Source organism: Phacochoerus africanus, chromosome 9 (genome assembly GCF_016906955.1).
Source record: "Phacochoerus africanus isolate WHEZ1 chromosome 9, ROS_Pafr_v1, whole genome shotgun sequence".
In the NCBI taxonomy this organism is placed as follows: domain Eukaryota; kingdom Metazoa; phylum Chordata; class Mammalia; order Artiodactyla; family Suidae; genus Phacochoerus; species Phacochoerus africanus.
The window spans coordinates 31,779,913-31,803,571 of NC_062552.1; the positions used below are offsets into that span (position 1 = coordinate 31,779,913).

Below are 23,659 nucleotides of genomic sequence, written 5' to 3' on the forward strand. Positions count from 1 at the left end.
TGCATCCTCACGGACACTGTGTTGGGTTCTTAATCCCTTGAGCAACAATGGGAATGCCAACTGGCACTTACCTTAACAGAATGTTGGCGCCTCTTGTGTATCTACTGATTGGGAAGGCACGATGGGACCTGCTGGGGCACTGGACACGTTCTAGATCGTGATGTGGATGATGGTTATGCAATGTGTGCTTAAGAGTTCAGCACGCTGAACTCCTAGGTTCTGTGTTCTTCACTGTATGTAAAATACATAACCAAAACCAGGGGAAACAGGACTTCAGAAGGTTGTTGTGAAGACAGAATAGAAAGAATTTCAACTGTTTGTCTTGCAGGGAAAACTAGTAAAAAATATCAACTATGTTAAGTATGAATGTGTGAAATGGGTGTGGGTGTGAACTTTCTGTGGACATGTGCTAGTGTGAGAGTCTGTGACCCCAAGGGTGTGGTGATGTGTCTGTGTAGGAACTAATGTTGTGAGTGGGCACATGTGTCAGAACGTGGATGCACAGGTTGTGTGAGTGGTGCACAGGCTGCATGCGTTGGATCATGTGCTGCATGTGTGCGTACCTGCATAGCTCTGTGCGAGGCTCTGTACATCTGTCCTGTGTTCCACACAGGACAGAGCCTGAATGCTGAGCCAAGGGCACCGGGACTCAGCTGTGCTCCTGACACCAGGTGAGGTGGGGGCTGGCTGGCACAGGGCCTGCTCCCCAATACCCCCCCATCCAGAGGAAGATAGGAACTGGATGGCCTGGCTAACAGTTCCCAGCGCCCATTCCCTTCCCACAGCTGTAACTTCTCAACGATGCAAATCCCTCTTCACTCCATGCAAACGAGTCCCCAGAGCCAAGGCTACCTCCCCTGGGGCCCAAACACATCCTCTGTGATTGCCCACTGGATGCCCCTAGCCTGGCTGTCTGGCTTGGGGATTGGCTTGGTGATCAGAGCCAGCTGGAGTCATTTCCTGTTTCCCAACCACTGATTTTTCTCTCCATGGGGGACCTCAGCTCTCCCTGCCAGCTCAGGTGTCCTGGAGAGCCTGGCTGTGGGACTCTGGAGAAGGCAGTGTCCCATCTGGTCTCATGTCTGGGGGTGCTCTGAACGGAGAGGAGGAGAGGCCCGGCTTTCTCAGACACCGCATGGGCCCCACTTGCAGGAGGCTTGGCTACCCAATCCCCCGCCAGTGCCCACTCTTCCCACCTCCTAGTCCTGTCCCCCGTCAGGGACAGGGGTCTTCATTAGTCCTGGATGACCTGCACTGGGGGGGCCTGGCAGGGGCTCAGCACACACAGACAGCCCTCCTGACCCATCTTGCTAACAACTGCCCCAAACCCACCAGCTTTCTGAGGGCGTCCCCAAGTCCCATCCTACACCCTCATGGATCCTGGCTAAAGTGTGCACAGCCATCAGGAAGCCAGGATGTGTGGGAAGAAAGAGGTACGTGTGAAGGCAAGGGGAGGAGCACTGAGAGGATGCGGGTGCCACCAGACTCCAGCAAATGCCACGAGGATGGGATGCAAATGCACCTCGGTGCCTCCCATGGCCTGGCCCGCAGCCCTGGCTCTGGTACTGATATGGGTTCTTGTACGCATCTGGAAGCAAACGTGTCCATCCCAGGGCTCCACCCTCGGAAGTGGGAAACCACACTGGCCAAACCAGTTCCCAGGCACAAATTTCTGGGCTGTCGTTCTCAACCTCCAGCAGGCCCATGACCCTTCCACCCCTCTCGAGGAGGCCCCCCCCCCACTGTCTGGGGACTGGGCTGGGCAGTGTCCACCTCCAGAATTCAGGCCAGTCCAGCTCCAGGTGGTCTCTCTCTCCCCTGGTCTCTCCTACACGTCTGTTCATCTCTTCACTCAACAGCACACATCGGTAAGTCTATTCCAAGCTGCTGAGGGTGGTCTTCTCCCTGAGAGTCTTCTCTTCGAGGAAGCCAGGCTCTCCTCTGGAATGGTCCTTTCCTGCATTCCAACTCCCATCCAAGACCCAGAAATACTCACAGTGCAAGGATTTGCTGGAAATAAGGGCTGTGGCCCAGGGAGCAGCTCCTAGGCTGGCTTCCAAGTTCTTGGACTCTGCCTCCCCTGTGCTCAGGAGTCCAACCTTCCCACATCTGGCAGGTCACAAAGACGCAACACTGATCACCACATACTGGACACTTAACCATGTGCTAGGAATATGATGCGAAACTTTTACGAAGGGTTTTAATTCTCATGAAACCTCTGGAAAAAAGAACTGTCCTCATTTACAGATTGGGCCACTGAGGTTCTGAGGGCTTAAACATAAGCAGCAGAGCCCAGCTTCAAACCAAGATTGCCTCCTCTGAGTGGAGAGCAGAGGCACCACTAGCCCTGGAGGACAGGGGATCTGCAAAGTATGCTGGCAGAGGAGCCAGGCCAGGGTAGTGCCCGGCCCTTTCTGATAGGCCGGGACCACGTGGTGCCCTCTGCTGGCCATGGGCCCACCTGCACCATCCCTGAGGTGGCCACACTCCCAGCACCCCCAAGGGGCCACCCCGGTCTCCACTCCCCGCCACCCCCTGCCCCCAAGTGCAGCTCAGGGCCACCTGCCTGGAGAAGATGCCCCTCACAGCCCTCACTGACCCACTGCCCTCTGTGTGCAGGGCCTTGGCTGCTCAGAGGCTTCAAGCAGTGATGGCTCATCCTTTCAGGGATCTTTGGGTCTTAGCTGCTGACCAGGGCGGGGGACCCCATAGGGTCTCTCCTCTCAGCACACCCATCCCGAGACTTCTCCTTTCCCCACTGCCCAGCAGGAGGAATTCCTAGAACTTGTTTCCGGGGCCCTTGACTGTACTTGGGAGGACAGGATCACAGCGACTAAGGTCCCAGGGCTCTGCCTTCACTCCTCCAGACCTACCACCTAGTTCCTGGGAAGGGCCACCCTGGGAGTATCTATTCTGTAACCACCTGCAGGAGTGACTAATGGAGAGAGCTGGGACATAGGCTCCAGGGACAGGACGGGGATTGCCAGGACCGGAGAGAGGTCAACTGCAGCCATCAGCGCTCTGCATCTGAGCAGGGTCTTCTTGGTGGGAGATCATCACAGAGGGAGTTGGGGCAGCGAGCAGACTTTGAGACAGTGTGTGACACATGAGGTCAAACCCTCTGGCACTCCTTTGATCTCATCTAGTGCTCAGACTTTAAATTCTATCTACTGGCTAGATCCTGCACTGCTGGGGCTGTGTTGTAGGCTGGCAGCTGGTGCTCCGATTCAACCCCTAGCCTGGGAACCTCCATATGCTGAGGGGGTGGCCCTAAAAAGCAAAAAGAAAGAAAGTAAAAATTTAAAATTCCCTCTACTGGCTAAGGACTCCCCACTGAGCTGCAGATTTGGATAGCCCCCTAACAGCCTGGCACCTCCCGTGGATGCCTAAACAGCATCTCGCACTGACTGGGTCCTAAACTCCTGCCTGATTTCCACCCCGAGCCTCTCCTCGTGCCCCTCTCAGGGGACTCTCCCATCTAGTAAGAAGACTGGCTCTTCTGGTCCCAATTTCAGGAGTTGTCTCTGTCCTCACACTTGACTCTGGCAAATACTGCTGGCTTAACTTCCAAAATGTTTTGAGGATCTAATCACTTCTCAACAGCTCCACTGATGCCACCCAGGAAATGCAGAACTCCCCCCGCCCCACACCACTTCTGCCCTTGTCTCCCTCCAGTTTATTCTCAACACAGCAGCCAGAGGGGTCTCTCAAAGGATATCAGGTGCATCCTTCCCTGCCTGTGCTGATAGCCCTTCAGTGGCTGCCATTGCACCCAGAGTGAAAGCCAAGAAGGCCATTTCAGTCACCTCAAGGCTGAAGGACCTGACCCCTCTGACCTCACCTCCTACTCCTCTTCTTGCTCCCTCTGCAGCAGCCACGTCCCCACCTCAGGGCCTTTGCACTTGCTGTTCTCTCTGCCTCCCCTGTTCTTACCCCAGATCTTGTCCACAGGGCATTCTCAGACTGCCCTGTGGAATACAGCAACCCTCCCTGGCTCCCCCTCGCCTCCTGTGCTTTTTTTCTCTCCACGCCACCTCCCATCTCCTGCACATCATGCCCTTGTTAGCCACCTATCTACCCTGACCTCAATGTCAGCTCCGTGGGGTCGGGTCTTTGTCTCTCTGGGTCACTGCTGTGGCTCCAGCACCTATCAGCAACAATCCACTAAGTGGAAGAAGAGTACATGCACTCGGGGGGCAAGGGCAGCAGAGCTCCTGGACTGGGCTGGGCCACATTCCCACACCCCTTCCCCTCCAGACACAGAAACAGGACCAACCAGAATATTTTTCAGAGGCACCGACATCCTTTCAGTGTCTCAAGTTCACCACCCTCTCTCCCATCTTCTCACAAGCTGTCTCCTCCATCCTCTTCCCACCTGTCTTTCAGGTCTCAGCTGAAGTGTCACCTCCCCAGAGACACCCCCAGACACCCCTGGACAAAGTTCAGGTTGCTTACTCCATACCCCAACCTGCACTTCCATTTCTATGAGAGTCATGGGCCCTCACGGTCACTGTTAAAACTGAGCACCAGCCCGGCCTGCTCTCAACTGCTTCATCTGGATGGCTGTGAGGATCAAATGAGGTCATTCCCATAAACAGTTTAACAGGGGATGGCCAGCCAATGTTACCATAATCATAGCAGACACTCAGACATTCGTGAGGCAAAAGCAGCATGCTAGAAGTACTATTTAAGTCAGAAATCACAGCCTGGGATAAACCCTGGGAAATGCTGGGGAACCAAGGCTCAAATTTTGAACATTACAATTCTAAATGACATGGGCTCCCTCAGATTCTGGTGGGCCTGGCCAACGCAGCCCTGCTCAGTCTCACAGACCGCATAGACGGGGTGGGGGCTGACCCCTGTGGACCACCCCCTACTGTCCCCATGCAAAGCGTGGTCTGTGGACCAGCAGCATCCACTCACTTGGGAGCTTGTTAGAAACCCAGAATCTTGCCCTCTTTCCCAGGATCTACTAAATCAGAACATGCGTTTCAACACATTCAAGTTTGGGAAGCACTGCCCCAGATCACAGCATCTCAGGACTGAGAGCTAAAAAGGATTATTTTTAAACATCTGTGAGTTCCACCTAAATTCTGCTTTCTAAACCAGTACATCTCCACTTCATCAGAGGAGGCATCTGAGCCCCATTGATCGGTCACGCTAGTCTGTGAGAATCTGTTCTCTGGACACCCTGGCTCCCAAACTCACACCCCTTCTCCCATTTCAAGCAGTCTTGTCTGCTCCACTCCTGGCTTCAAAATAAAGGGCCACCATGAGTGCCCTTGGTGCCTGTTCTCTTGGCCGCCAGACAGAGCTGGACAGCAGGTGGTGGCTGGGAAAGTGGCGGGGTCATGCCAGCAGGTGAGGGAGAGGCCTTCTCAAGAACAGGGTGGGTGGCACCTAGGACAACCTGAGCTGGGGCAGGGAGGTGGCTTGAGAGGACCTGTTTGCTCTGCCTGGAGGGCTGGGGCCAGACCACTGCAACTGCCTCCCCACCCCTAGACAACAGCTCCGCTGACAGCCCCCTCCCTGTCACCTAGCCCCCGTGGGAATGGCTCAGGCCAGGAACTACCATCAAATCTGCTCCTTTCTCCCAGGGCCTGGTGACTTCTTGAGAGGTTACAGCCCCAAAGACAAACAGATTCTGCCAAGCAAATAACTGTCCAACAGCGGGGGTGTTGGAGAAGGCCTGGGAGTGGGTCTGAGCTGCCAGAAGACCCAGGTGACAGGGTGGGGGACCTCTTCTGCAGAAAACAAACAGCCATGGGCACCTGGAAGGAAGCAGGTTGCAGGTGCACTGTCACGGTTTCAGGGGTGGAGGCAAGGGTGCTCACCCCAGGGCATCTCTTTGGGCCTCTCACCCTGGGCCTTGTGTCAGGCTACACAGAGGCCTTCGGGCAGAGACCAGTTCTTCTGCAGTGCCTCCCCCTTTTCTCATGTGATCTGTGGCCACAGGCTGCCTCAGCGAGGGAGATGGCTGGGAATCCTCTTCCTCCCATTCCCGGCCCCTAGATCCCTGGGCTCCCTGCCAGGGCCACCATCACTGAGAATACACAGCTTTGCCAGCCAGGGTGAAGGCCCAGTTCGGGGGGTCTGCAATTAAGGGAAAATAATACCAGCATTTGGGAGCCGATGCCATGGGTCCAGGCCTGTTAAGACTTAAGTAATTCCTTTCCTCCTCTGATCTCACTTTCCCTTCAACACAGAAAGGGTGATGCTGTGACTGAGGACAAACTTGAGTCCTGAGTTGCTAAGAGTGCTTCAGATATGAAGGGATGGATCCAGCAAACCCATCATTTGCCGTCATATTGGTCAATTAAATTTCTTTTATGTTACTGACTCCTGTGTACCCCGCCTCGCCACCTCCCAGCCAAGATCACAGGCCTGTCTCATGTAAGTACACGGGGGCAGGTTCCAACTTTGGTTGCCAATTGCCTGGAGTGTGGTCCCTATCTGGCCTGCAGGCTCCCAGAACAGTCTGCAAAAAGAGATCTAATCCATAATCTGCCAGGACCGATAGGGGAAACACATAGGCAAAGACGCATCACTTCTTCTGAGTCCAGGGTGCCAGGGGACCCGTTGGGACTGAGGACTCCCCAACCTGGCCTTGCCTGACCCCCCAGAAGGAAGATGGCCATGGTGCTCTGCTTCCTGTGCTACTCCTGTACCTGTGCAATATGCCTGACACACAGACAACACCCCGACAACGCCTGCTGGCTGCTCAGTACTAACCTGGCCAGGAGAGCTTACGTGCTGGGGACAGAGCAGTGCCACTGGAAGCAGCTTCACCTCTGGTCACTGCAAAGCAGGAAGGGCAGACCTAATTGCAACCCCAGGACTTAGTTCCCAAACGTAATGAACCTCAGGACCTCAGTTTTCCACATGCTAAAAGGAGAGACCAGAGATCACAAAGTACACCGGACGGAGCCACTCTGGGGCCAAGCAGGTATGCAGGGGCTTCAGGGAGCAAAAAACTCACCGACACACATGAAAATAGGGGTGGATTTTTTGGTGTGTTAATTTAATCATACAAATATTCATTTATACAGTAAGGAAAAACCTCCTCATCTCCATTTCCTCCCAGGCACCATGACACCCCACCAAACACCACCCAGCCTGCTACACCACCACTGCCCAGGTAGAGGAGGCAGCCACTGCAGCTCCAGCATTCACCCAAGGAAACGAAAGGCAAGGGGTTGGGTGGGAGTGTGGGTGAATCAGCTTGTATTTCTGGGCCCTGGCAACCCCACCACCCTCTCCTGCTAGGGCTCACGCTGAATTTGGGGAGCTGGTTATTTTTATGCCCACTTCCTACCCTGGCTGCCCTCAGGCCACACCAGCTATCTTGGTGAGGCTCTCTCCAGGTTGGACATGCCTCTGATGGACTTAAGGTTACAGCCAGTCCTTGCTGGGGGAAGAGGCGGCTGTTTCTCATAGAAAAATGCCTCAAATTCAACTGTCCCCATGGCAAAAAGAAAAAAAGCATGCACGCGTGCACACACGTCCACACACACCTCACTCCATGCACAAGATAGGTTCTTTCCAAGCCTGAGCCCCTCTGCCTCCCCTGCTGGGCTCAGGTCCTTAAGGATGGTGCCTGCCTCACCTTGCGGGGGTCAGACCCTGGTGGTCCTGCCTGGAGGCAGAGGGGGGGCTCCGGGAGCTGCACAGACCCTAAACCTGTAAGACAAGGCAGCGTGAGTGGTACCAACAGCCTCCAGGTCCGAGGAGCCATGCACTTCTCCTGCCCCTGCCCCACGGCTTGCGATTGCTCTGGCCTCTGCAAGGAGCTTACCTGCCCAAGGACATGCACAGAGACAGTCTGCTCTTGGGAGGGAAACCAATGTGCTTGGGACAGTCACTTTGGGGGTGAGGTTGCCTAAAAGCAAGAGGAGGAGCGGGAGCCCCCTGGCAGGGCCAGACCCACTGACAGTGACCTAGGAGGCCACTGAACAAGGGCAGGCAGCCCCTCCTGGGGAAGGCGGCAGGGACACCTAGTGTGAGGCAGGTCAGGAAACCAGATACTGTAAAGCCTCCCGTGCTCCTGCTGGGGCAGCTGAAGATGTGATGCTTTGAGGGATATCAAGTGAGGAGAACAGCTGGGCATGTGGGGGCTCCAGGATGGCGGGTGTCCCAGGAGGTTGGCACCAACAGTGGCAGCAGTCTGGGCCTTGTAGGGCCCTCAAACAAAAAGCCATGGTGAGCCCTTGGCTTGGGCCTGTGGTGGCCTGGGCACTGGCAGGGACCCCTGTCTGCTCTGCTGGGGATGGGGTGCTCTTCGTGTGCATAGAAAGTAGGTGCTCTGGAGAGCACTGCCTTCTCAGCAGGTTGGCTGCACCCTCCCCAGGACCAATGTTTACTCCCCTTTTATTTCTGGGGAGGTGGGGAGGCAAATGGGGAATTTCGTACAAGCTTTTCTCTCACAATCAAGCTTAAAAAATAAAAACCACAGTCTCAGAAGAGGATGAGGAGGAACAAACAACACACTTTTGGAACTCAGACACCCAGACACAGGCAGGCAGACCCTCACCCACACCCAGGCTATATGACCCCTTGCAGCCGCTTGCGGACCTGGTCTCCCTGCTTGTCTCATACCCCCAGGGCTCGGGGGGTGGGCTGGAAACAGGCAGGGACCCTGCACCATATCCCCGGCTATTAAACCAACCAAGACTCAGAGAAGGAGGGGGTGAGAAGAGGGACTTTGCATATTCTCGTATCTTTGGCAGACAGCTGTTCTAGCCTGGTTTTAGCTTCCCATGGAGAAACCCACATCTCACCTGCTCAGAATCCACAGGATCCCAGCGGGGGCAACCTGTCCAAGTGCACAGCCAGCCAATCAGCTTGTGCTCTGGCTGGGCTGCTCCTTGCCCCCACCTCCCAACAACTACACCTCCTGCTCAGGGCAGGAGTCCTTTCATTTCCATCAAAACATGGCCTCCAAGATCACAGAGTTGCTAACCGTGGCCCTTCCCCATGGCAAGTTCCCCATCTGGGGCTCCATTTTCATACTTTAACAGCTCAGCCTCCACTAACACCACAAAAGACAAGTGGAAGGAAACACAGGGAAGGGAGCTGTGTGACAATAGGGAAGCAGGGACACCTTCACACTCGCTTGCTGCACACTTGCTGGTGAGCTGCATCAACACCCGCGTGTATGCACACACGCATACATGCAGCACGGAGGCTCTCTTCCCAGTGAATGGGGAGACAAAGAATCCAAGACAGCAGTAAGCACGATGGCATTTCTCTCTGCCAAGAGAAACATGGGAGGAGAGCAATTTGAACTGTTACAAGAGTGTGGAGAAGGACACCTCTCGGCCCCAGAAACTCCCATGTCACTCGAGAGCTGTCCTAACGGCTTCCTCTGCAGGCCACACAGGGAAGTTTGGTCTTCAGGGAGGTTCTGGTGGTAACGAGCCACAGGGCTGACGAATACAAATGCCAAAGGTGTAAATCAACAGAAGATTAAAGAGAAAAGAGGAGGAAAGGGGTGATAATTCATTGGCTGATGCCATTAAAAACAAATGGGGTCAGAGACGTGTGGAGTCCTGTGGGACGGCAGATGTCCTCCAATGGCACTGACCCGCAGAGTCCCCAAACATGCCCCGCCAGCTTTTAACCTGAATTGCTTCCAGAGCAAGCAGCTATTCTATAAAGAGTATGTTATTCCTTATCTAAAAAAATAAAGGTGGGGAAAGAGGGGAAAAAATTAACATGTGCTCAAAACTACAACCTGTCTGTAGGCAAAATAATTTTTGCTTAAAAAGATGGCTTTTTTTCCCCCATTTAAAACTTTTTTTCCTTCCCGAGTGACCTAATCACTTGTTAGAGACTGACACCTAATAAACAAAACCCAAAGTGGCTGCATGGATTTCTTCTTGGTAGCCTCAACACCATTCCTGGGTTCAGCATCCACACATGCATACTGAGTTTACTCAAAACTAGTCTGTTCTGCTTCTTCCTCTTCTTCCAGGATGGGGGTCAGAGCCAGGGGTCCATGCGATGTGGTCTGCAATCCAGAGGAACCCCTTGCCCTTCCCCCCCAAAGTCAAGCCTTCTGTCTTTTGTTAATTTTTCTTCTTGCTGATACCCGTTTAAGACTGGCCGAAGGGGTAAGGCCCGTGGAGCCCCTGGAAGAGAGTGAACACAGTCAGTGACGGTACACAGAACAGGTACAATTTGACAAGCAAACCGAGTAAAACAATCTGTGGTTCCCAGTGAGCCAGAAGGAAGCTCCAAGGCACAAACTCCAAGGCCTGCAGGTTGTCCCTGCCATGTAAAGCCTCAGGAGGCCAAACGCCAGCACGCTGCAAGCTGCTCAGTGTTCTCCCTCAATCACGCCATCCAAGAAGGGGGAGGCTGGTGGAAAGACTCTTCACCTTTCAACTTCTAGATCAATTGGTGCCAACTTTTTCCCACTGAGGTCACAAAGCCTTCTTTCCCTCTTGACAATGTCTTATTAATCTCTCTGCTCAAGATCCTTGGATACCACTTTCTGCACCTTAACCTCAGGTAGAGGCTACTGCTGGCTGATGACACATCAACACAAAAACACTGCAGCAGAAACGGCAATGTCCCCGGGCACCTAATACAGGCATTGTAGCAGGGGCCCTGCACACTGTCTCTAACTCTCACCTCGAAAGCCAGGTGAGTATTACTACACCCATCTGACTGCTGCCCATCTGACTGCAGAGGTTAAGAAATTTGTGCAAAGTCACATGGGTAGCAAAAGACAGAGCCAAGATTCAAACCCAAGTCTGATGTTTGTTCTCTCCACACTGTCACACGGTAAGGTTTATTTCAAATTCCTAAAGGCATTTTCTTGCCTTTGGCTTTGGTGGAGAAGGCACCATAGTCTCACTTCTCTCTTATGTGAAGAATGAGGCACCAAGATGTGCCAACACCAGAAGCAGCTGCATGGACTCACTGGAGGATGTCCTCCACATTCACAGCCCCCTCGGAGTACGTTCCCTTGAAAAGACTCAGTTGATGCCAAGGTCTGGGAGAGTAAAGGTAACTGGCAACTGTTCCTACACCCCTAACTGGCCTAGAAGCATCAGGGCCCTTAGAACAAACTGGGGTGGAAAGCAGGTATGGAAGTACAGCTGTGACCATGATTATGACCAGAGGGGTTTCCCAATGCTTGACAACTCTGTTAAGAATCCCGAATCTAGGAAGTTCCTGGATGGTTCAGTGGGTTAAAGGTCCAGTGTTGTCACTACTGTGGCAACAGGTTTAATCCCTGGCCCGGGCATTTCTGCATGCTGCTGGCATGGCCAAGGTGGGTGGCGGGGAGACTCTTGAATCTAGACACAATTGGGGTAACGAGGCACAGGGATGACTGAGATGACATTTTCCATTAGCTTGATAAGATGTGAGCAGCCAGTGTTTGGTTATCTTTTAAAAATGACATATTTCTTTGGAGTTCCCTTCGTGGCTCAGTGGTTAACGAATCTGACTAAGAACCATGAGGTTGTGGGTTCGATCCCTGGCCTTGCTCAGTGGGTTAAGGATCTGGCGTTGCCGTGAACTGTCGTGTAGGTTGCAGACATGGCTCGGGTCCTGCGTTGCTGTGGCTCTGGCGTGGGCCGGTGGCTATAGCTCTGATTAGACCCCTAGCCTGGGAACCTCCATATGCCACGGGAGTGGCCCTAGAAAAGACAAAAACAAACAAACAACAAACAAACAAACAAACAAACATATTTCTTTGAAAAGAAATGTAAGTGCTTGGTTGTAGGATTGCCAAAGATTAGAATTCCTGTTCAAAGAATGTATATATATAATGACATACAGAAACTGACAGAACATTGTAAATCAACTACACTTTAATAATACCAATACCAATACTACTACTACTACTACTACTACTAATAAAGAATCCTTTTTCAGTATGAACTTTGTTTTGTTTGCTGCCATCTCCCTGGCAATTAACATGGCACCTATCCCTTGGTAGGTACCCACTAAGTACTGCTGAATTAATAACTGAAAGAGGACAGGTATTTCTCAGACTCTACATGGAGTGTCAGACCCCTCAAAGTCACCAAGGTTTTAAAGAGCAGCTTAGGCCTGGGGACACAAGCGCCACCTATCTGGTCCTAGCCCCCCAGGCCCCAGGAAGGGCTGGGCTCTCTGGAGGTAATTCGCTAGAAATGCTCGACCTTCCGTTTCCAACGCAGTGGGGTTTGGGTCCTGCAGAACCAGGAGAAGGAGATCTGGGTTCTGCTCCCGGCTCTGCACTAGCTTGCCAAGCAACTTGGAGTAAGGGCCCTTTCCCTTATAGGACCTTGGATTGCTCTTTAAATTTTTCCAGATTTAAGGTTCTAGGAGTTGACACAAAGTACATAGCTAAGGAGGCTGAAAAACAGTATTCTAAGAAAAAAATTCCCTTTGGTCAGGCTTATTTAGGCCAGAGGTCAAAGCTGCCAAGAACAGGGAACATGAGAGTAAAGTTTCTAGTTTTCTCAGTGGAAAGCACTGAAATTGCATTTGTCCCCCGCCCCCCACCCCCAGAGCCTCAAAAGACCAGAAGCATGTCCCTAGGTGCTTGGTGGTATCACTGAACACAAAAGCCTGAAGAGGTGAATATGGATGACAGGCAGGCTAACATTTATAGGGCATCAGTTGTGTGCCACATGGTGCTGGAGCACTTCAACATGTTCCCTTTAATTCTCACAAAGATAAACTGAGACAAGTATGATCCAAGCTCAGAGAGGTGAAGGAACCTGATCCAGGGCACAGAGCGGGTAGGCAGAGCAGTAGTGATTAAAATGCCATATGTCTGCCAGCCCCCAGCCTCAACCATGCCTCCATGGCTGTCACCATCTCAGTAGTTTAAGCACCGACACACTCAACCAAGTGTGGGCTGGAGCAGCAAAAGGCTCTCAGACTCTATTTTGTGGGGCCTGGTCAGAGGGTCTCTCACACACTAGAGGTGGAATTAAAGAAGCGCAAAGCAAGCTGCTCTCAGTACTTCCCAACAGCATTCTTTCACCCGGAAAAATCCAAGGGAAGAAATAAAGGATTAGATTCCCTAGGACTTAGAACCAATACAATGCTCAAAGATCTCTGTGCAGCAAAATACACACGCAGAAAAACAAACAGCATTTGCCTTCTATAAAATATTTGCCCCTTTACCCTAAATTTAACTGCTTTTCAGACCAAAGCTCCACACACTTCATATGCGCCTTTATTACAGCAAGCACTAGTCTTCTGACTGACTGGTCTGGAATCCCGGAGAAGAGAATTCATGACTTTGCCAAGGATCTGTTATGCATTCCCATTTTACAGATAAATTTAACGAGTCCTTTGCAATCGGCACAGAGAGGAATACAGACATGGGCATTTTCAGACTTGCACCTGAAATGAAACATCCTGGCCCTCAGACCAATTCAGTGCGGTATTTACTGTTTTACCATTTATTTAGCTATTTACTGCTGTGTCTTTTGGAAAGAAAATGTTACCTAATTCCTTTTCATCCAGAGAATGGTACATTGGGGCGGTTGATTTTAATTGGTACAGAAAGGTGGCTTGAGGAACAAGCTCTATTTTCCTTCCCTTCAAATTAACTACCACCACTTTAAGGAAGCCAGAGTGAGCCAATCTATTTCAAAACTACCTTACCATCAAGACTCCCCACACGCAAGGTTAGAGGTGTCACCAGTGGATCACAGAACACAGGCAATGCAACTTCAGCTACATAGGAAAAGCCTGGCGGAGACTCCAAGAACAGCTTGTCCAGGGTGTCCTACAGCAGGAGGCCAAGTGGGGAGTGCCTTCCTAAGAGTGGCATGGAGGTATATTCCAAACGAGAGGCCCACCCACAGTTCAGGTTCCACTAGAGTTCCAAGACCTGGTGTAACAGGTTCTGGTGGCTAATATCTCCAGTCCTGGCCTAAATGTAGGCCTTAGCAATACCGATAACGTCCTCTCTCTCCTAGGACCTTAGCAACTCTTCAACTTTCACCCGTAGCAATAGCAAATACCAAATATTTCAATGAACCTGGCAGCACTATCTCCACTGTAACAGTTGTACTACTAATAAAGACGCAACAGATGGTACTACGAGCCCCGAATTAAACTGTGACAAGCAAAAATTAAGGCGCCAAGCCTGATTACCAAAGGAGAAAGGGTGGTTCTAAGTGACTAATGCCACAGGAATCCACACGGTGCCATCCACACCAGGCCTGCCCTCTCTAGGCTCATGTTCCTTTTGGGGGGCGGGGGGCGATGCTGTGCCCCCAGCCTGTGGACGTTCCCGGGCTACGGTGAACCTGCACTACAGCCTATGACTTGAGCTGCAGCAGTGACAATGCTGCTAGGCCACCAGGGAACTCCCAAAACTCAGTGAGTTCCTCTTCTCTGTGGCGATTCACTCTCACCACATAGGGATGAGCAGCTAGGCCACTAATACTAATACTACTAGAGCATGAATCATCGAACCGAGAATCCGAGAGTCTCAAGACCAGTTCCCCAGGGCCTACTCAACTTGCATAAAGTGAGTTTTCAAAGACTACATTTCTTGGGAGTAGACTATATTTCTTGTCTCCTGGAGGACAAGGAAGTGTTCCTATTGAAGGAAAGCCTTTAGGCCACAGGGGTTGAGGTGTTGCTGGTTTGCCTCAGTCTTCCCTAAGCTTTTCAATGAACTCCATCATGGCTGTGAACCCTGGGAACTAAATTCGTCTTGGCTACCGGGCAGGTGAGGCCTCTTAAGAGCTCAGGAGCTCCATCCTTGGCAGCTAAGACAGAGGGGCTTCCCCGCTCATAGGTGTCTGGGAAGAGACCTCGGCCTCATGCCAGCACAAATGATTACAGTGGTTGGGCCAGGTCCTGCACTGCACTTCTGCGATGGAGCAACTACTGTGAGCCATGATTTGGCTAATTTTCTAAAGTATTTTAAAAACAGAACACTTATAAACATAAAAGACAAGCCCAGTTTCATTCATCACAATCTCCTGAAAGGACAATTTAAGATGCAATACTTGTGGTCCTGTGCTGAAAGCAAAGCTAAAAATAACTACTATTTGTTTTTCACAATAGTTTACAGTTGCCCCTATGGAACAGCAAAGTTACTCCTAGCCAGCGATCTGACATGAGTGGGTACCTAAAATATCTTAAAGTTCTTCCTAGCAATTATACAGAAATAAAAATAAGTTTTCCAAAAAGAAAAAATAGGAAATTAGGTCTGTCTCCCTTAGAATATTTCTAAAAGTTTAATCATCAATGTTTGACAGCAGGAAATACAGCCCTATTAGAGGAGAAAGTGGCCCTTCTATGACAGTGGAATCTGTTTCTGCCAGTTATTTGTGCCTTGTACACATGGTAAGACTCAAGTTAAAAAAAAAAAAAGACTCAAATATCGGTGAAATGAATGAATGACCTGCACACTGGTGAGCCATCTCTGTTTAATCTTCCAGGGGAGAAAAAAAAAGGCAGCTAAAATTCCTCCTGAAACAAGGCTATCTTATGAGGACTTTTTGGGTTACCTTTTTTAATATGAAAGTTGTTGTTTAGATAAAGTACCACATGGACACTTTCACATACCTGTCTTTATTTTGCTTTCACTTGTGATTTGACTTAAATAAATAAAAAGGTTAATAAAAAGGAGGAGCATTTGCTGCAGGGCTGTGAAACAACAGGCCCTCCCAGTGAGTGCTGATGGCAGCATCAGATAACACCCCCTGGGCCCTCCTCCTCCTTCCCATTTCCTGGGCCCTTTTGGTCAGTGCTTCACCCGCCTAGTGCTCCTCCTGTGTCCATGTGCACTGAATGTAAACACAGAAGAATACAGGGTCGAGGACTCGGTTCTGTCCTGATCCTGTACTGCAAACGTGTGATGAGGCCCTGCTCTTAGGGCTGGCATGCCTGGCAAGGGCCAGAAGCTGACCAAGCTCTGATCAAACCATGAATTTCTCATTAATTATAAATAAAATCTGTATTGGAGGAAGGAGTAGGCAGGGCAATGAGGACTTCTCTCAGGAGCACTCAAAGCAGGAAACTTCCCTTGATGGATGCAGACCCTCAAGGAGGTTTGCTGGTGGAATGGCAGGGCCATAGCAGCATGACAGGAACTTCTGCAGATGCTTTAACACTGGTGTTTGAGCCACTTTCATTTGACAGTCCTCAGAATTTCAGAGATGTATTTGATGCACTGGCTAAAGATAAGCATGAGAACCAGCCAAAGAAAATAAAATAAATGTACTTTTATGCATGCAGGCTGTTCATCGGGGAGACTCAGTTTATAGCCTTCTGCCTGTGCCAAAGCTGTGCTTATTAAAAGCATGGCTCAGTTATAAGCATGATGAACGGGTTTGTTTTTTTTTAAGCCCTGTAAAAGCATTTTTTAAAAAACTCAATGAATTTTATATTTTTATAGTTGTACAATGATCATCACAGTGTAAAAGCATTTTTTATACTTACCTTTGTAACAGTTTTTCTGTTGCTCTTAACCAATTTCTACAGTCCTTCTGGGGACCGTCTCATCTACCTGTCCATCCCCCCACCCGCTCATCCAACCCTTTGCCACGCATCCCTCATTCTTCCTCCCTCCAGCTTCCTTCTTTCCGTCCTCCCTCCACACATCCTCCATCCTCCCACCATTCATCCTCTCATGTACAACGGCAACTCCCAGAGCCTTCCCCTACCCCCTGACAAATCAAGAAAATCACCATGAAGAATAAAACTCAAACATAATTGTGATTTAAAACACATTATTTAAAGTTTTACAAGGAGATGGAGGATATTGGCTGAGAATGACTTCGCCTTTCAGTAAAGACTTCAGAAAAAGCTATTCACTATTTGAAATTCTAGCCCCTAAGGTCTCATGTAAGAGCAAGCAAGTGTTAGAATCCAGGTGGGATGCTGGCGGACAGAGCTCCCTCATGGCCATCTAGGGTAGAGGAGATTCCTAGAAAGGAAGAAAGATGTGGTAAGAGTCTCACTGGGGAAAACACTTAAAAGGAGAGAAAGTGTATCCAGGTCCCTAGCCATGGGGCCCTCAGTGTTATACTATGGTGGTCCTGCTGAGCAGCCAGGGAGGCTGCTGGTCCCACTTCCTCTGAGAATTCCCATTCGAGCCTTTGTACATTTTCCTTACATGCTACTGTCCCCCACCCCCATCTCTCTTATAATTAATTCACAGCATCACCCTCCACATCCCTGCGCCCCAACCCCCGCAATGGCTGGTCGATTGAGGGAGAATCAACTCTCTCTTTCAGCCATATTTGGTTTCATCTTGCCCTGCCCCTGCTCAAAAGCGTTGCTGGCACTCTGTTCCCTTTCACATTAAACATGACCTCTCCTTTGCTTGGTTTTCAAAGGTCTTCCTCCAAAATTCACCCCACCCTCTTTAAGTACACCTCACTCACCACAGCCATGCTGGCCAGTGTCCCATGAATATACCCTGCCTGTCAACGCCTCTGGGCCTTCCTGCATGTGGTTCCTCTTCCCCGCAATTCAGTTTGAATCTATCATTCACCACAGTAACACTTTCCTGGCTGTTCCCAACCTCACTGCTTTCTTCCAAACTCAGGAGCTCCTAAAAATCAACTGCAACTCAAAATACTCCATCCTCAATGCCTCTCATTCTCTCCTATGAACTAGTCACATCTACGAAATCAGACAATAAATTCTTTGAAGATAAGGATTAGCAAGGGTGAGCAACCTAGGAGGGCTCCCTTAGTGACTAAATAGTATCAAAGCTCTTTCTGTTAAAACACTTTCAACCTGCCTGTGGGTGGTGTGAACGTCCCAGCTTTGAAAAGGGCCTCACTTTCAGTCAAGCTTTAAGGAAGCCCGTTTCCCCCGACATATAGCAATTCTTAATCTTAAGTCCTGTACCTGGTCCTGCTAGAATACAGTTATGGGGCAGACTCAGTGGAGAATGAGTCATTTGAAACCTGAGCATCTCCACCAGGATGCAAATTCTCACACTTGTGAGTTATACTTACTTGTTTGAACCTATAATTTCACTTGTCTCACTGTGAGAACTTTCATCAGAAATTAAAAATGCTATGTTCAGAGAACAGGGAAAAGAATAGCCCTTACGACTAAAAAAAAAATATGCTGGCTATCTTGGGAACACTAGCTCTGTTTCAACTATAAGACTGCCCAGCATCAAATCAGTCCAAAACAATGCTTAGAGCTCCAAAACAAAGAAAACGAAGCTGAACGTTCAGCTTTGAAGCTGCTGAGGTACAAAAGGGAGAGTTCCTGGAAATTCTTTTTATTCTCAGTCAGATAGTAATGTTACAAACAACAAAAGACATTTTCTAAGGCTCACAGTGTTTGCTTAATTTATTTTTAAATGCACACATGACCCATGCCAATGCAAACACCAGCTAGGCTGGGAGGACGTTACTGGTTCCTCTGGGTTTTCAAAAGAGAGTCATCTTAATATCATTAAACCAGAGTCTCTTGGCAAACCCCTTCTGGTACAGAATGTGCTAATCTGCCAGCGAACAGGGGCAGGTTCCTCAGTTGTCAGGCTCTGCTTCCTCCTTGGCCACAAATTCTTCTGCAGCTCCTGAAGATGAACAAGGTCTCTACAACCTGACACTAAGTGTATAAACTACCTTCAGAGAACAGCAAACAAACTTTGCTTCTGCCAGAAGCCTTGGCATAATGTAGTCTAGAACACAAGACTCAAATTGGGTTTCCTGGGTTCCAGCCCATGGCCCACCCCTAATTTACCGTGTGAATGTGAGCAAGTCACTTACAACCTCCTTATTGTTTGTCAAGTGAAGAGTATAACTACAAAAAAATCACAAGAGTTGTGAATTAAAAATAAGAATAAATGTAGTAAAGGTGCTTTGGATAACATGAGGCAGTTTGTTTATGTGTTATAGATGGACTGTGTTAGGCTCAGTCTCTGGACCTTGTCTCTATCTACATCAGTGGGTCTGCAAGGAGGGCAATTCTGCCCCTGCCCTAGGGGGGCGTATGGGCATGTTTGAAGATGTTTTTGGCTGTTACACAAGGGGTTAGGAAGGTACTTTTGGCATCTAGGGGGTAAAAGCTAAGGATGTTGCTAAACACCTCAAAATACATAAGATCTGTACACCCCCCCCCCTGCAAAAAGGCTTATCTGGCCTAAAATGTCAACAGTCTTAGTCTGTTGGCTGAGAAAACCCTGCTCTATCACGTAGTGAATTGCAGCCAGTCTCATAGCATTAGATCTCATCCATATGGCATGACTCCCAAATTTACATCACCATCCACAGCTCTCTCCTAAACTCTATATGCAATTTGGATATACAATAGTCCATTTGGATGTTTACAGAAATCTCTAACATATCCAAATGGAACTCCTGATCTCTCTCCACCTCCACCACAGCCTTTCCCCTCTCCATGGATGGCAACCCTATCCTTTTGAGGTGCTCAGACCAAAAACCTTGGTGTCATCACTTATTCCTGCTTATTCCCCTCTGCCAACCCATGAGCACACCATTAGCTCTAGCTAACAGACCAGATCCAGCCTCAGACCACTCGGTCCACAACACTCATCTCTTTACCTAGATGACTGCACTAACTTCCCTACTGGTCCCCTGCTTCTATCCTTGCCTCGTACTCTCCACGTGAGAGCCAGAGTGATTGATCCTTTTACGGCATTAAGTCAGACCACATCGCCCCTCAGCTCAAAATCCTTTAAATGGTTCCCTCTATCCCTCGGCACAAAAGCCCAAAGCCTTACAAGGGCTCATAAGGCCTTCCATGGTCTGGTTTCCACCCCTGTCCCTGCCTCACTCCAGTCCTTGAACAGGCCAGGTAAACTCCCACCTCAGTGCTGGTACTGACTATACAATACTCTCTCTCCAGGAACCTTTGCAGAAAAGAAATCTGACTTTAAAGGGAGTAAAAGAGCCCCTAAGTATGCTCTAGTTTTTAAACACTAACTATGTCCAAAGGGAGGTTTTAAATTCATTCCAAAAAAATGAAACTCCAGAGACTGTTGTCTTTTGGCCACAATCAAGGAATATAGATGGGTTTTGTGACTTCAAGAGGTATATAGGCTTTGCTGTCACAAAAAGTGAATTAATGGAAATTTCAGTATCAACAAAAATCTAAACCCAAGTGACCACTGAGGTTCTAGGCAATCTTTTCCCTTCAATGGAGGCTACAGAGAAAGGCTGATTTCTGTAGTTTCCATAGCAGCTCGTGGAGAAAGGGGTTTTAGCAGTGGAGAAGTCATATAATAGCTGTCCAATTATTGGCTGGATCCTCATTTGAAATGCTGCACTATTCTATAGAAAGCATACTCTATCAGGCCTACAGCTGTTAGCTCAACTGATAAAAATGTGCACTTGAACACTATTTGTCATTGGAAAGCAATGTATTGGATTGTTAGGAAAGCAGTCTCAGAGATCAAAAACAACTGGTTTTGTTTATATCCCGGTTTTATCACTTTTTAGCAACATGACCTTGGGCGGGTCATGGAACCTGTAAACCTCAAGTCTCACCAACTGTAAACAGGGGTAACAACAGTACCTGTATGGTGGTACAATTGTGGGGTCGAAATGAAGTAAGGCAAGTCAAACTGCTGCCTCGGACTCTGGGGAACAAATACTAGGAGCTGGGAGGCCAGGAGGTGACTGGTGTTTTTTGTAATAAACTTTGTAGAACTCCTTGGCTCCTTAAAATATGTACATTGATAAATACCTATATCTATGTATCTATTTTGTCTTTTTAGGGCCACACCTGTGCCATGTGGAATCTCCCAGGCTAGGGGTCGAATTGGGGCTGTAACTGCCAGCCTACTTCACAGCCACAGCAAAGTGGGATCCGAGCTGCCATCTTCGACCTACACCACAGCTCACGGCAATGCTGGATCCTTAACCCACTGAGCAGGGCCAGGGATCCAACATGCATCCTCATGAATACTAGCTGGGTTCATTACCCCTAAGTCGCAACGGAACTCCCACTGATAATTTTAACAATAAAAATTAAGTTAAAAAGTCCTCAGCACAGTGCCTGCCTGGCACATATTAAGTGCTCAATGAATGGCAGCTTTACAGCTCTGATTACTGCACTCTCATGGGCCCCAACCTGGGAAGAGTGTGCCTTTGCCAGAGGAGAACACAAGCTGGGTAAAATATAAAGTAACACAGTTTTCCTTCCAGATTCTCTCCGAGCCATCTTTAAATCTTTCAGAGAAAGTGTCTGCACCTGAGAATTAAGACTCAGGCTTCATGGCAGTGGGAGGGTTATATTGCCCTCTGTTGCCATTAGCCCAGCTAAGGACACCAACCACCTGCTTTTGGGTCAAATTTAAATTCAGCGCCCTCTGAACTGGGCCCCATTCCACTGAACTCACCCCTTCTCATTATATTAATCTGATCGGCAACTTCAAAGGAGATAATAAGGTCCACAAGCCATTACATCCTGAGGCCCATGTAGTAAAAAGATTGGCTTTCCCCAAACTCCCCTGGTAACCTCTACTATGTTTCTAAACCCTCACCCAAAGAGAAATGAACTCTTCCATGCCCTGTCAGCACAGACAGCAGCTGGTTAAAAGAGAAATGGTTTCTGATGTAATAAAAGCAGACTGGCTTCTCTAGCCCTGGATCCAAAATGTACTAAAGGGTGATGATGAGAGAGAGAGAGAGAGGTGGAGGGAGGGAGAGGAAGAAGAGCAGGTGGAAATGTGGGCAGGCAGGGCAGATGGCACTCGGCAGTGGCTGACGCTGAAAGAGCACGATGAACCTCCCCCAAAGATAATAACACGTTTCTTCTTCTGAACCAGCACTTGGCGGAAGTAATAACAGTGGCTCAGACGGTAATCAGTTTAAAGGAGGAGTAGATGACAAACACCAGCTCCAAACATTTAAAAAAAAAAAAAAAAACATAAAATGAGAGGCATAGTCCAAGTAACAAAATAAAAAGAATTTGGGATTTTTCCCCACTGCCCCAGTGTAAACCATTACTCTTTAGAAAAGGGAAGCAAAGCAACTGGGCTCTCCTAAAGAACAGCCCTTGGTTTTGTCCAGCCACACTCTTATTCCCAGCTGTCCTGAATCAGACCAATTTGGCTGGTGTCTTATTCCTCTGTAAGGCTTTCTTAGAAAACATTTAGAAACTTTAAAAATTACCGGCAACTAAGAAAAAGAAGTATCTAATTTCAATAGGTCTTATTTTCTCCTTCCTCACCTCTATAGATTCTTTTTTGCGACTCTAACACTGTCCAAAGAGAAGCTATCCTGGCCTCCAGAGAGGAGTCAGAGTTATAGCCCCGAGTCAACAGAATCAGCCCCTAGCCTACTCTGACTGTCCTCCTCAGAGGCTCCTGAGCTAATCACCTAAAAAGAATTCATCAAAACAGCACCTAACCTTCACCAATACTTGATCTGACTATCCAACTGGGACAGGTCAGCCACAACTCAGCTCACAATGAGGCCAGCCAATATTGAACAAAAGCAGAGAGTCAGATTTATGAATCTTTGCAGCAGGTCAACTTACACCTATTCACCTTTCTGACTCCCTCTGACAGCTCTCACACAGGAGGGACCAGGGTCTCTGGGCTGTGGGATCGAGCTAGGACAGGTGTTCCCACCTAGAGATTCCTCCCCCCTCCCCAACCCCTCTCTGCACAGAGCACAGTCCAGAGAACATATGGTTATTCAAGGCTAGCTGGGGAAGGGCTGCAGGGGTGTTCAGTTCCTGGCACTGACCAGTTCCTAGTTCCATTATGTTGACATCCACACAGCCCTCATAAAGCAGGTGCATGAAGCAATCTTTTCATTTCATCCTACCAACCTTAGCGAGTTCAACTGTAATTATGGAGGCAGCAGGAAACTGTGCCTACCTCCTAAAACTGTGGTCATGGGCTTCCAGGAGCACTGTGTTCTTTCCCAGCCTTAATGGCAGGCAGAGAATTTCTTCATTTTATTATTATTTTTTTAACTCAGTGAATTTTATTGTATTTATAGTTGTACAACCATCATCACATCCTAATTTTACAACATTTCCATCCCAAACCCCCAGTCTATCCCTCTGCACCACAACCGGTCTCCTTTGGTAACCTAAGTTTTTCAAAGTCTGTGAGTCAGTTTCTGTTTGGCAAAGAAGTTCACTGTATCCTTTTTTCAGATTCCACATATAAAGGAATTTCTTGAGAGCAAATCAAGTCTGTTGTCAACTCCTACCCATCCAATAAAGATGGCACCTGGGGAGAAGTGAAGACACCTGCCCCAACTCTAGAGTCCCAAGGGTCTCACATCTTTTCCAGTCACTTATAAATAAAAAGGGGGCTATTTATTATTAACACCACATGGTTGATGCACCCCAAGAGTTTAAAAATAGTTTTTATTTTCATCAACTAGAAAAAGTAAGTCACTACTTTTTTTGTTTTTTCTTTTTTGGCTGCTCCTGCGGCATATGGAATTCCTGGGCCAGGGATCAGTTCTAAGCCGCAGTTGTGATCTAAGCCACAGCTGCTGCAAAGCCAGATCCTTAACCCACTGTGCCAGGCCAGGGATCAAACCTTCATCTTAGCACTCCCAAGACGCCGCTAATCCTGCTGCACCATGGCAGAACTCCAAGAAATCACTACTTTAAAGACTCAACAAACAGGGGACCTCTTTAAAAAGAAGATGCCTCAGGCAATCCTCAGTTTACATTAAAGCCACTAATCTTAACTCTGCTTCTTTCACACCTTGGTGATACT

At 49.0% G+C, this 23,659-nt stretch overlaps 1 protein-coding gene across 5 annotated transcripts in view; it reads right to left on the reverse strand.

Annotated features, from left to right (window-relative positions):
* Window positions 1-6,994: 6,994 nt before the first annotated feature.
* ILRUN (inflammation and lipid regulator with UBA-like and NBR1-like domains) overlaps window positions 6,995-23,659 on the reverse strand; it is a 103,978-nt gene continuing 87,313 nt past the window's right edge. For 3 of the 5 annotated variants that reach the window (XM_047797688.1, XM_047797686.1, XM_047797690.1), the window contains one exon: window positions 6,995-10,130. In XM_047797688.1, coding sequence (XP_047653644.1) covers window positions 10,095-10,130 — 36 coding nt within the window. In that variant the 3' untranslated portion in view covers window positions 6,995-10,094. Of the gene's footprint in view, window positions 10,131-16,692; window positions 16,907-23,659 lie in introns of those variants that run through there. The other 2 variants (XM_047797687.1, XM_047797691.1) reach the window with 1 other exon arrangement.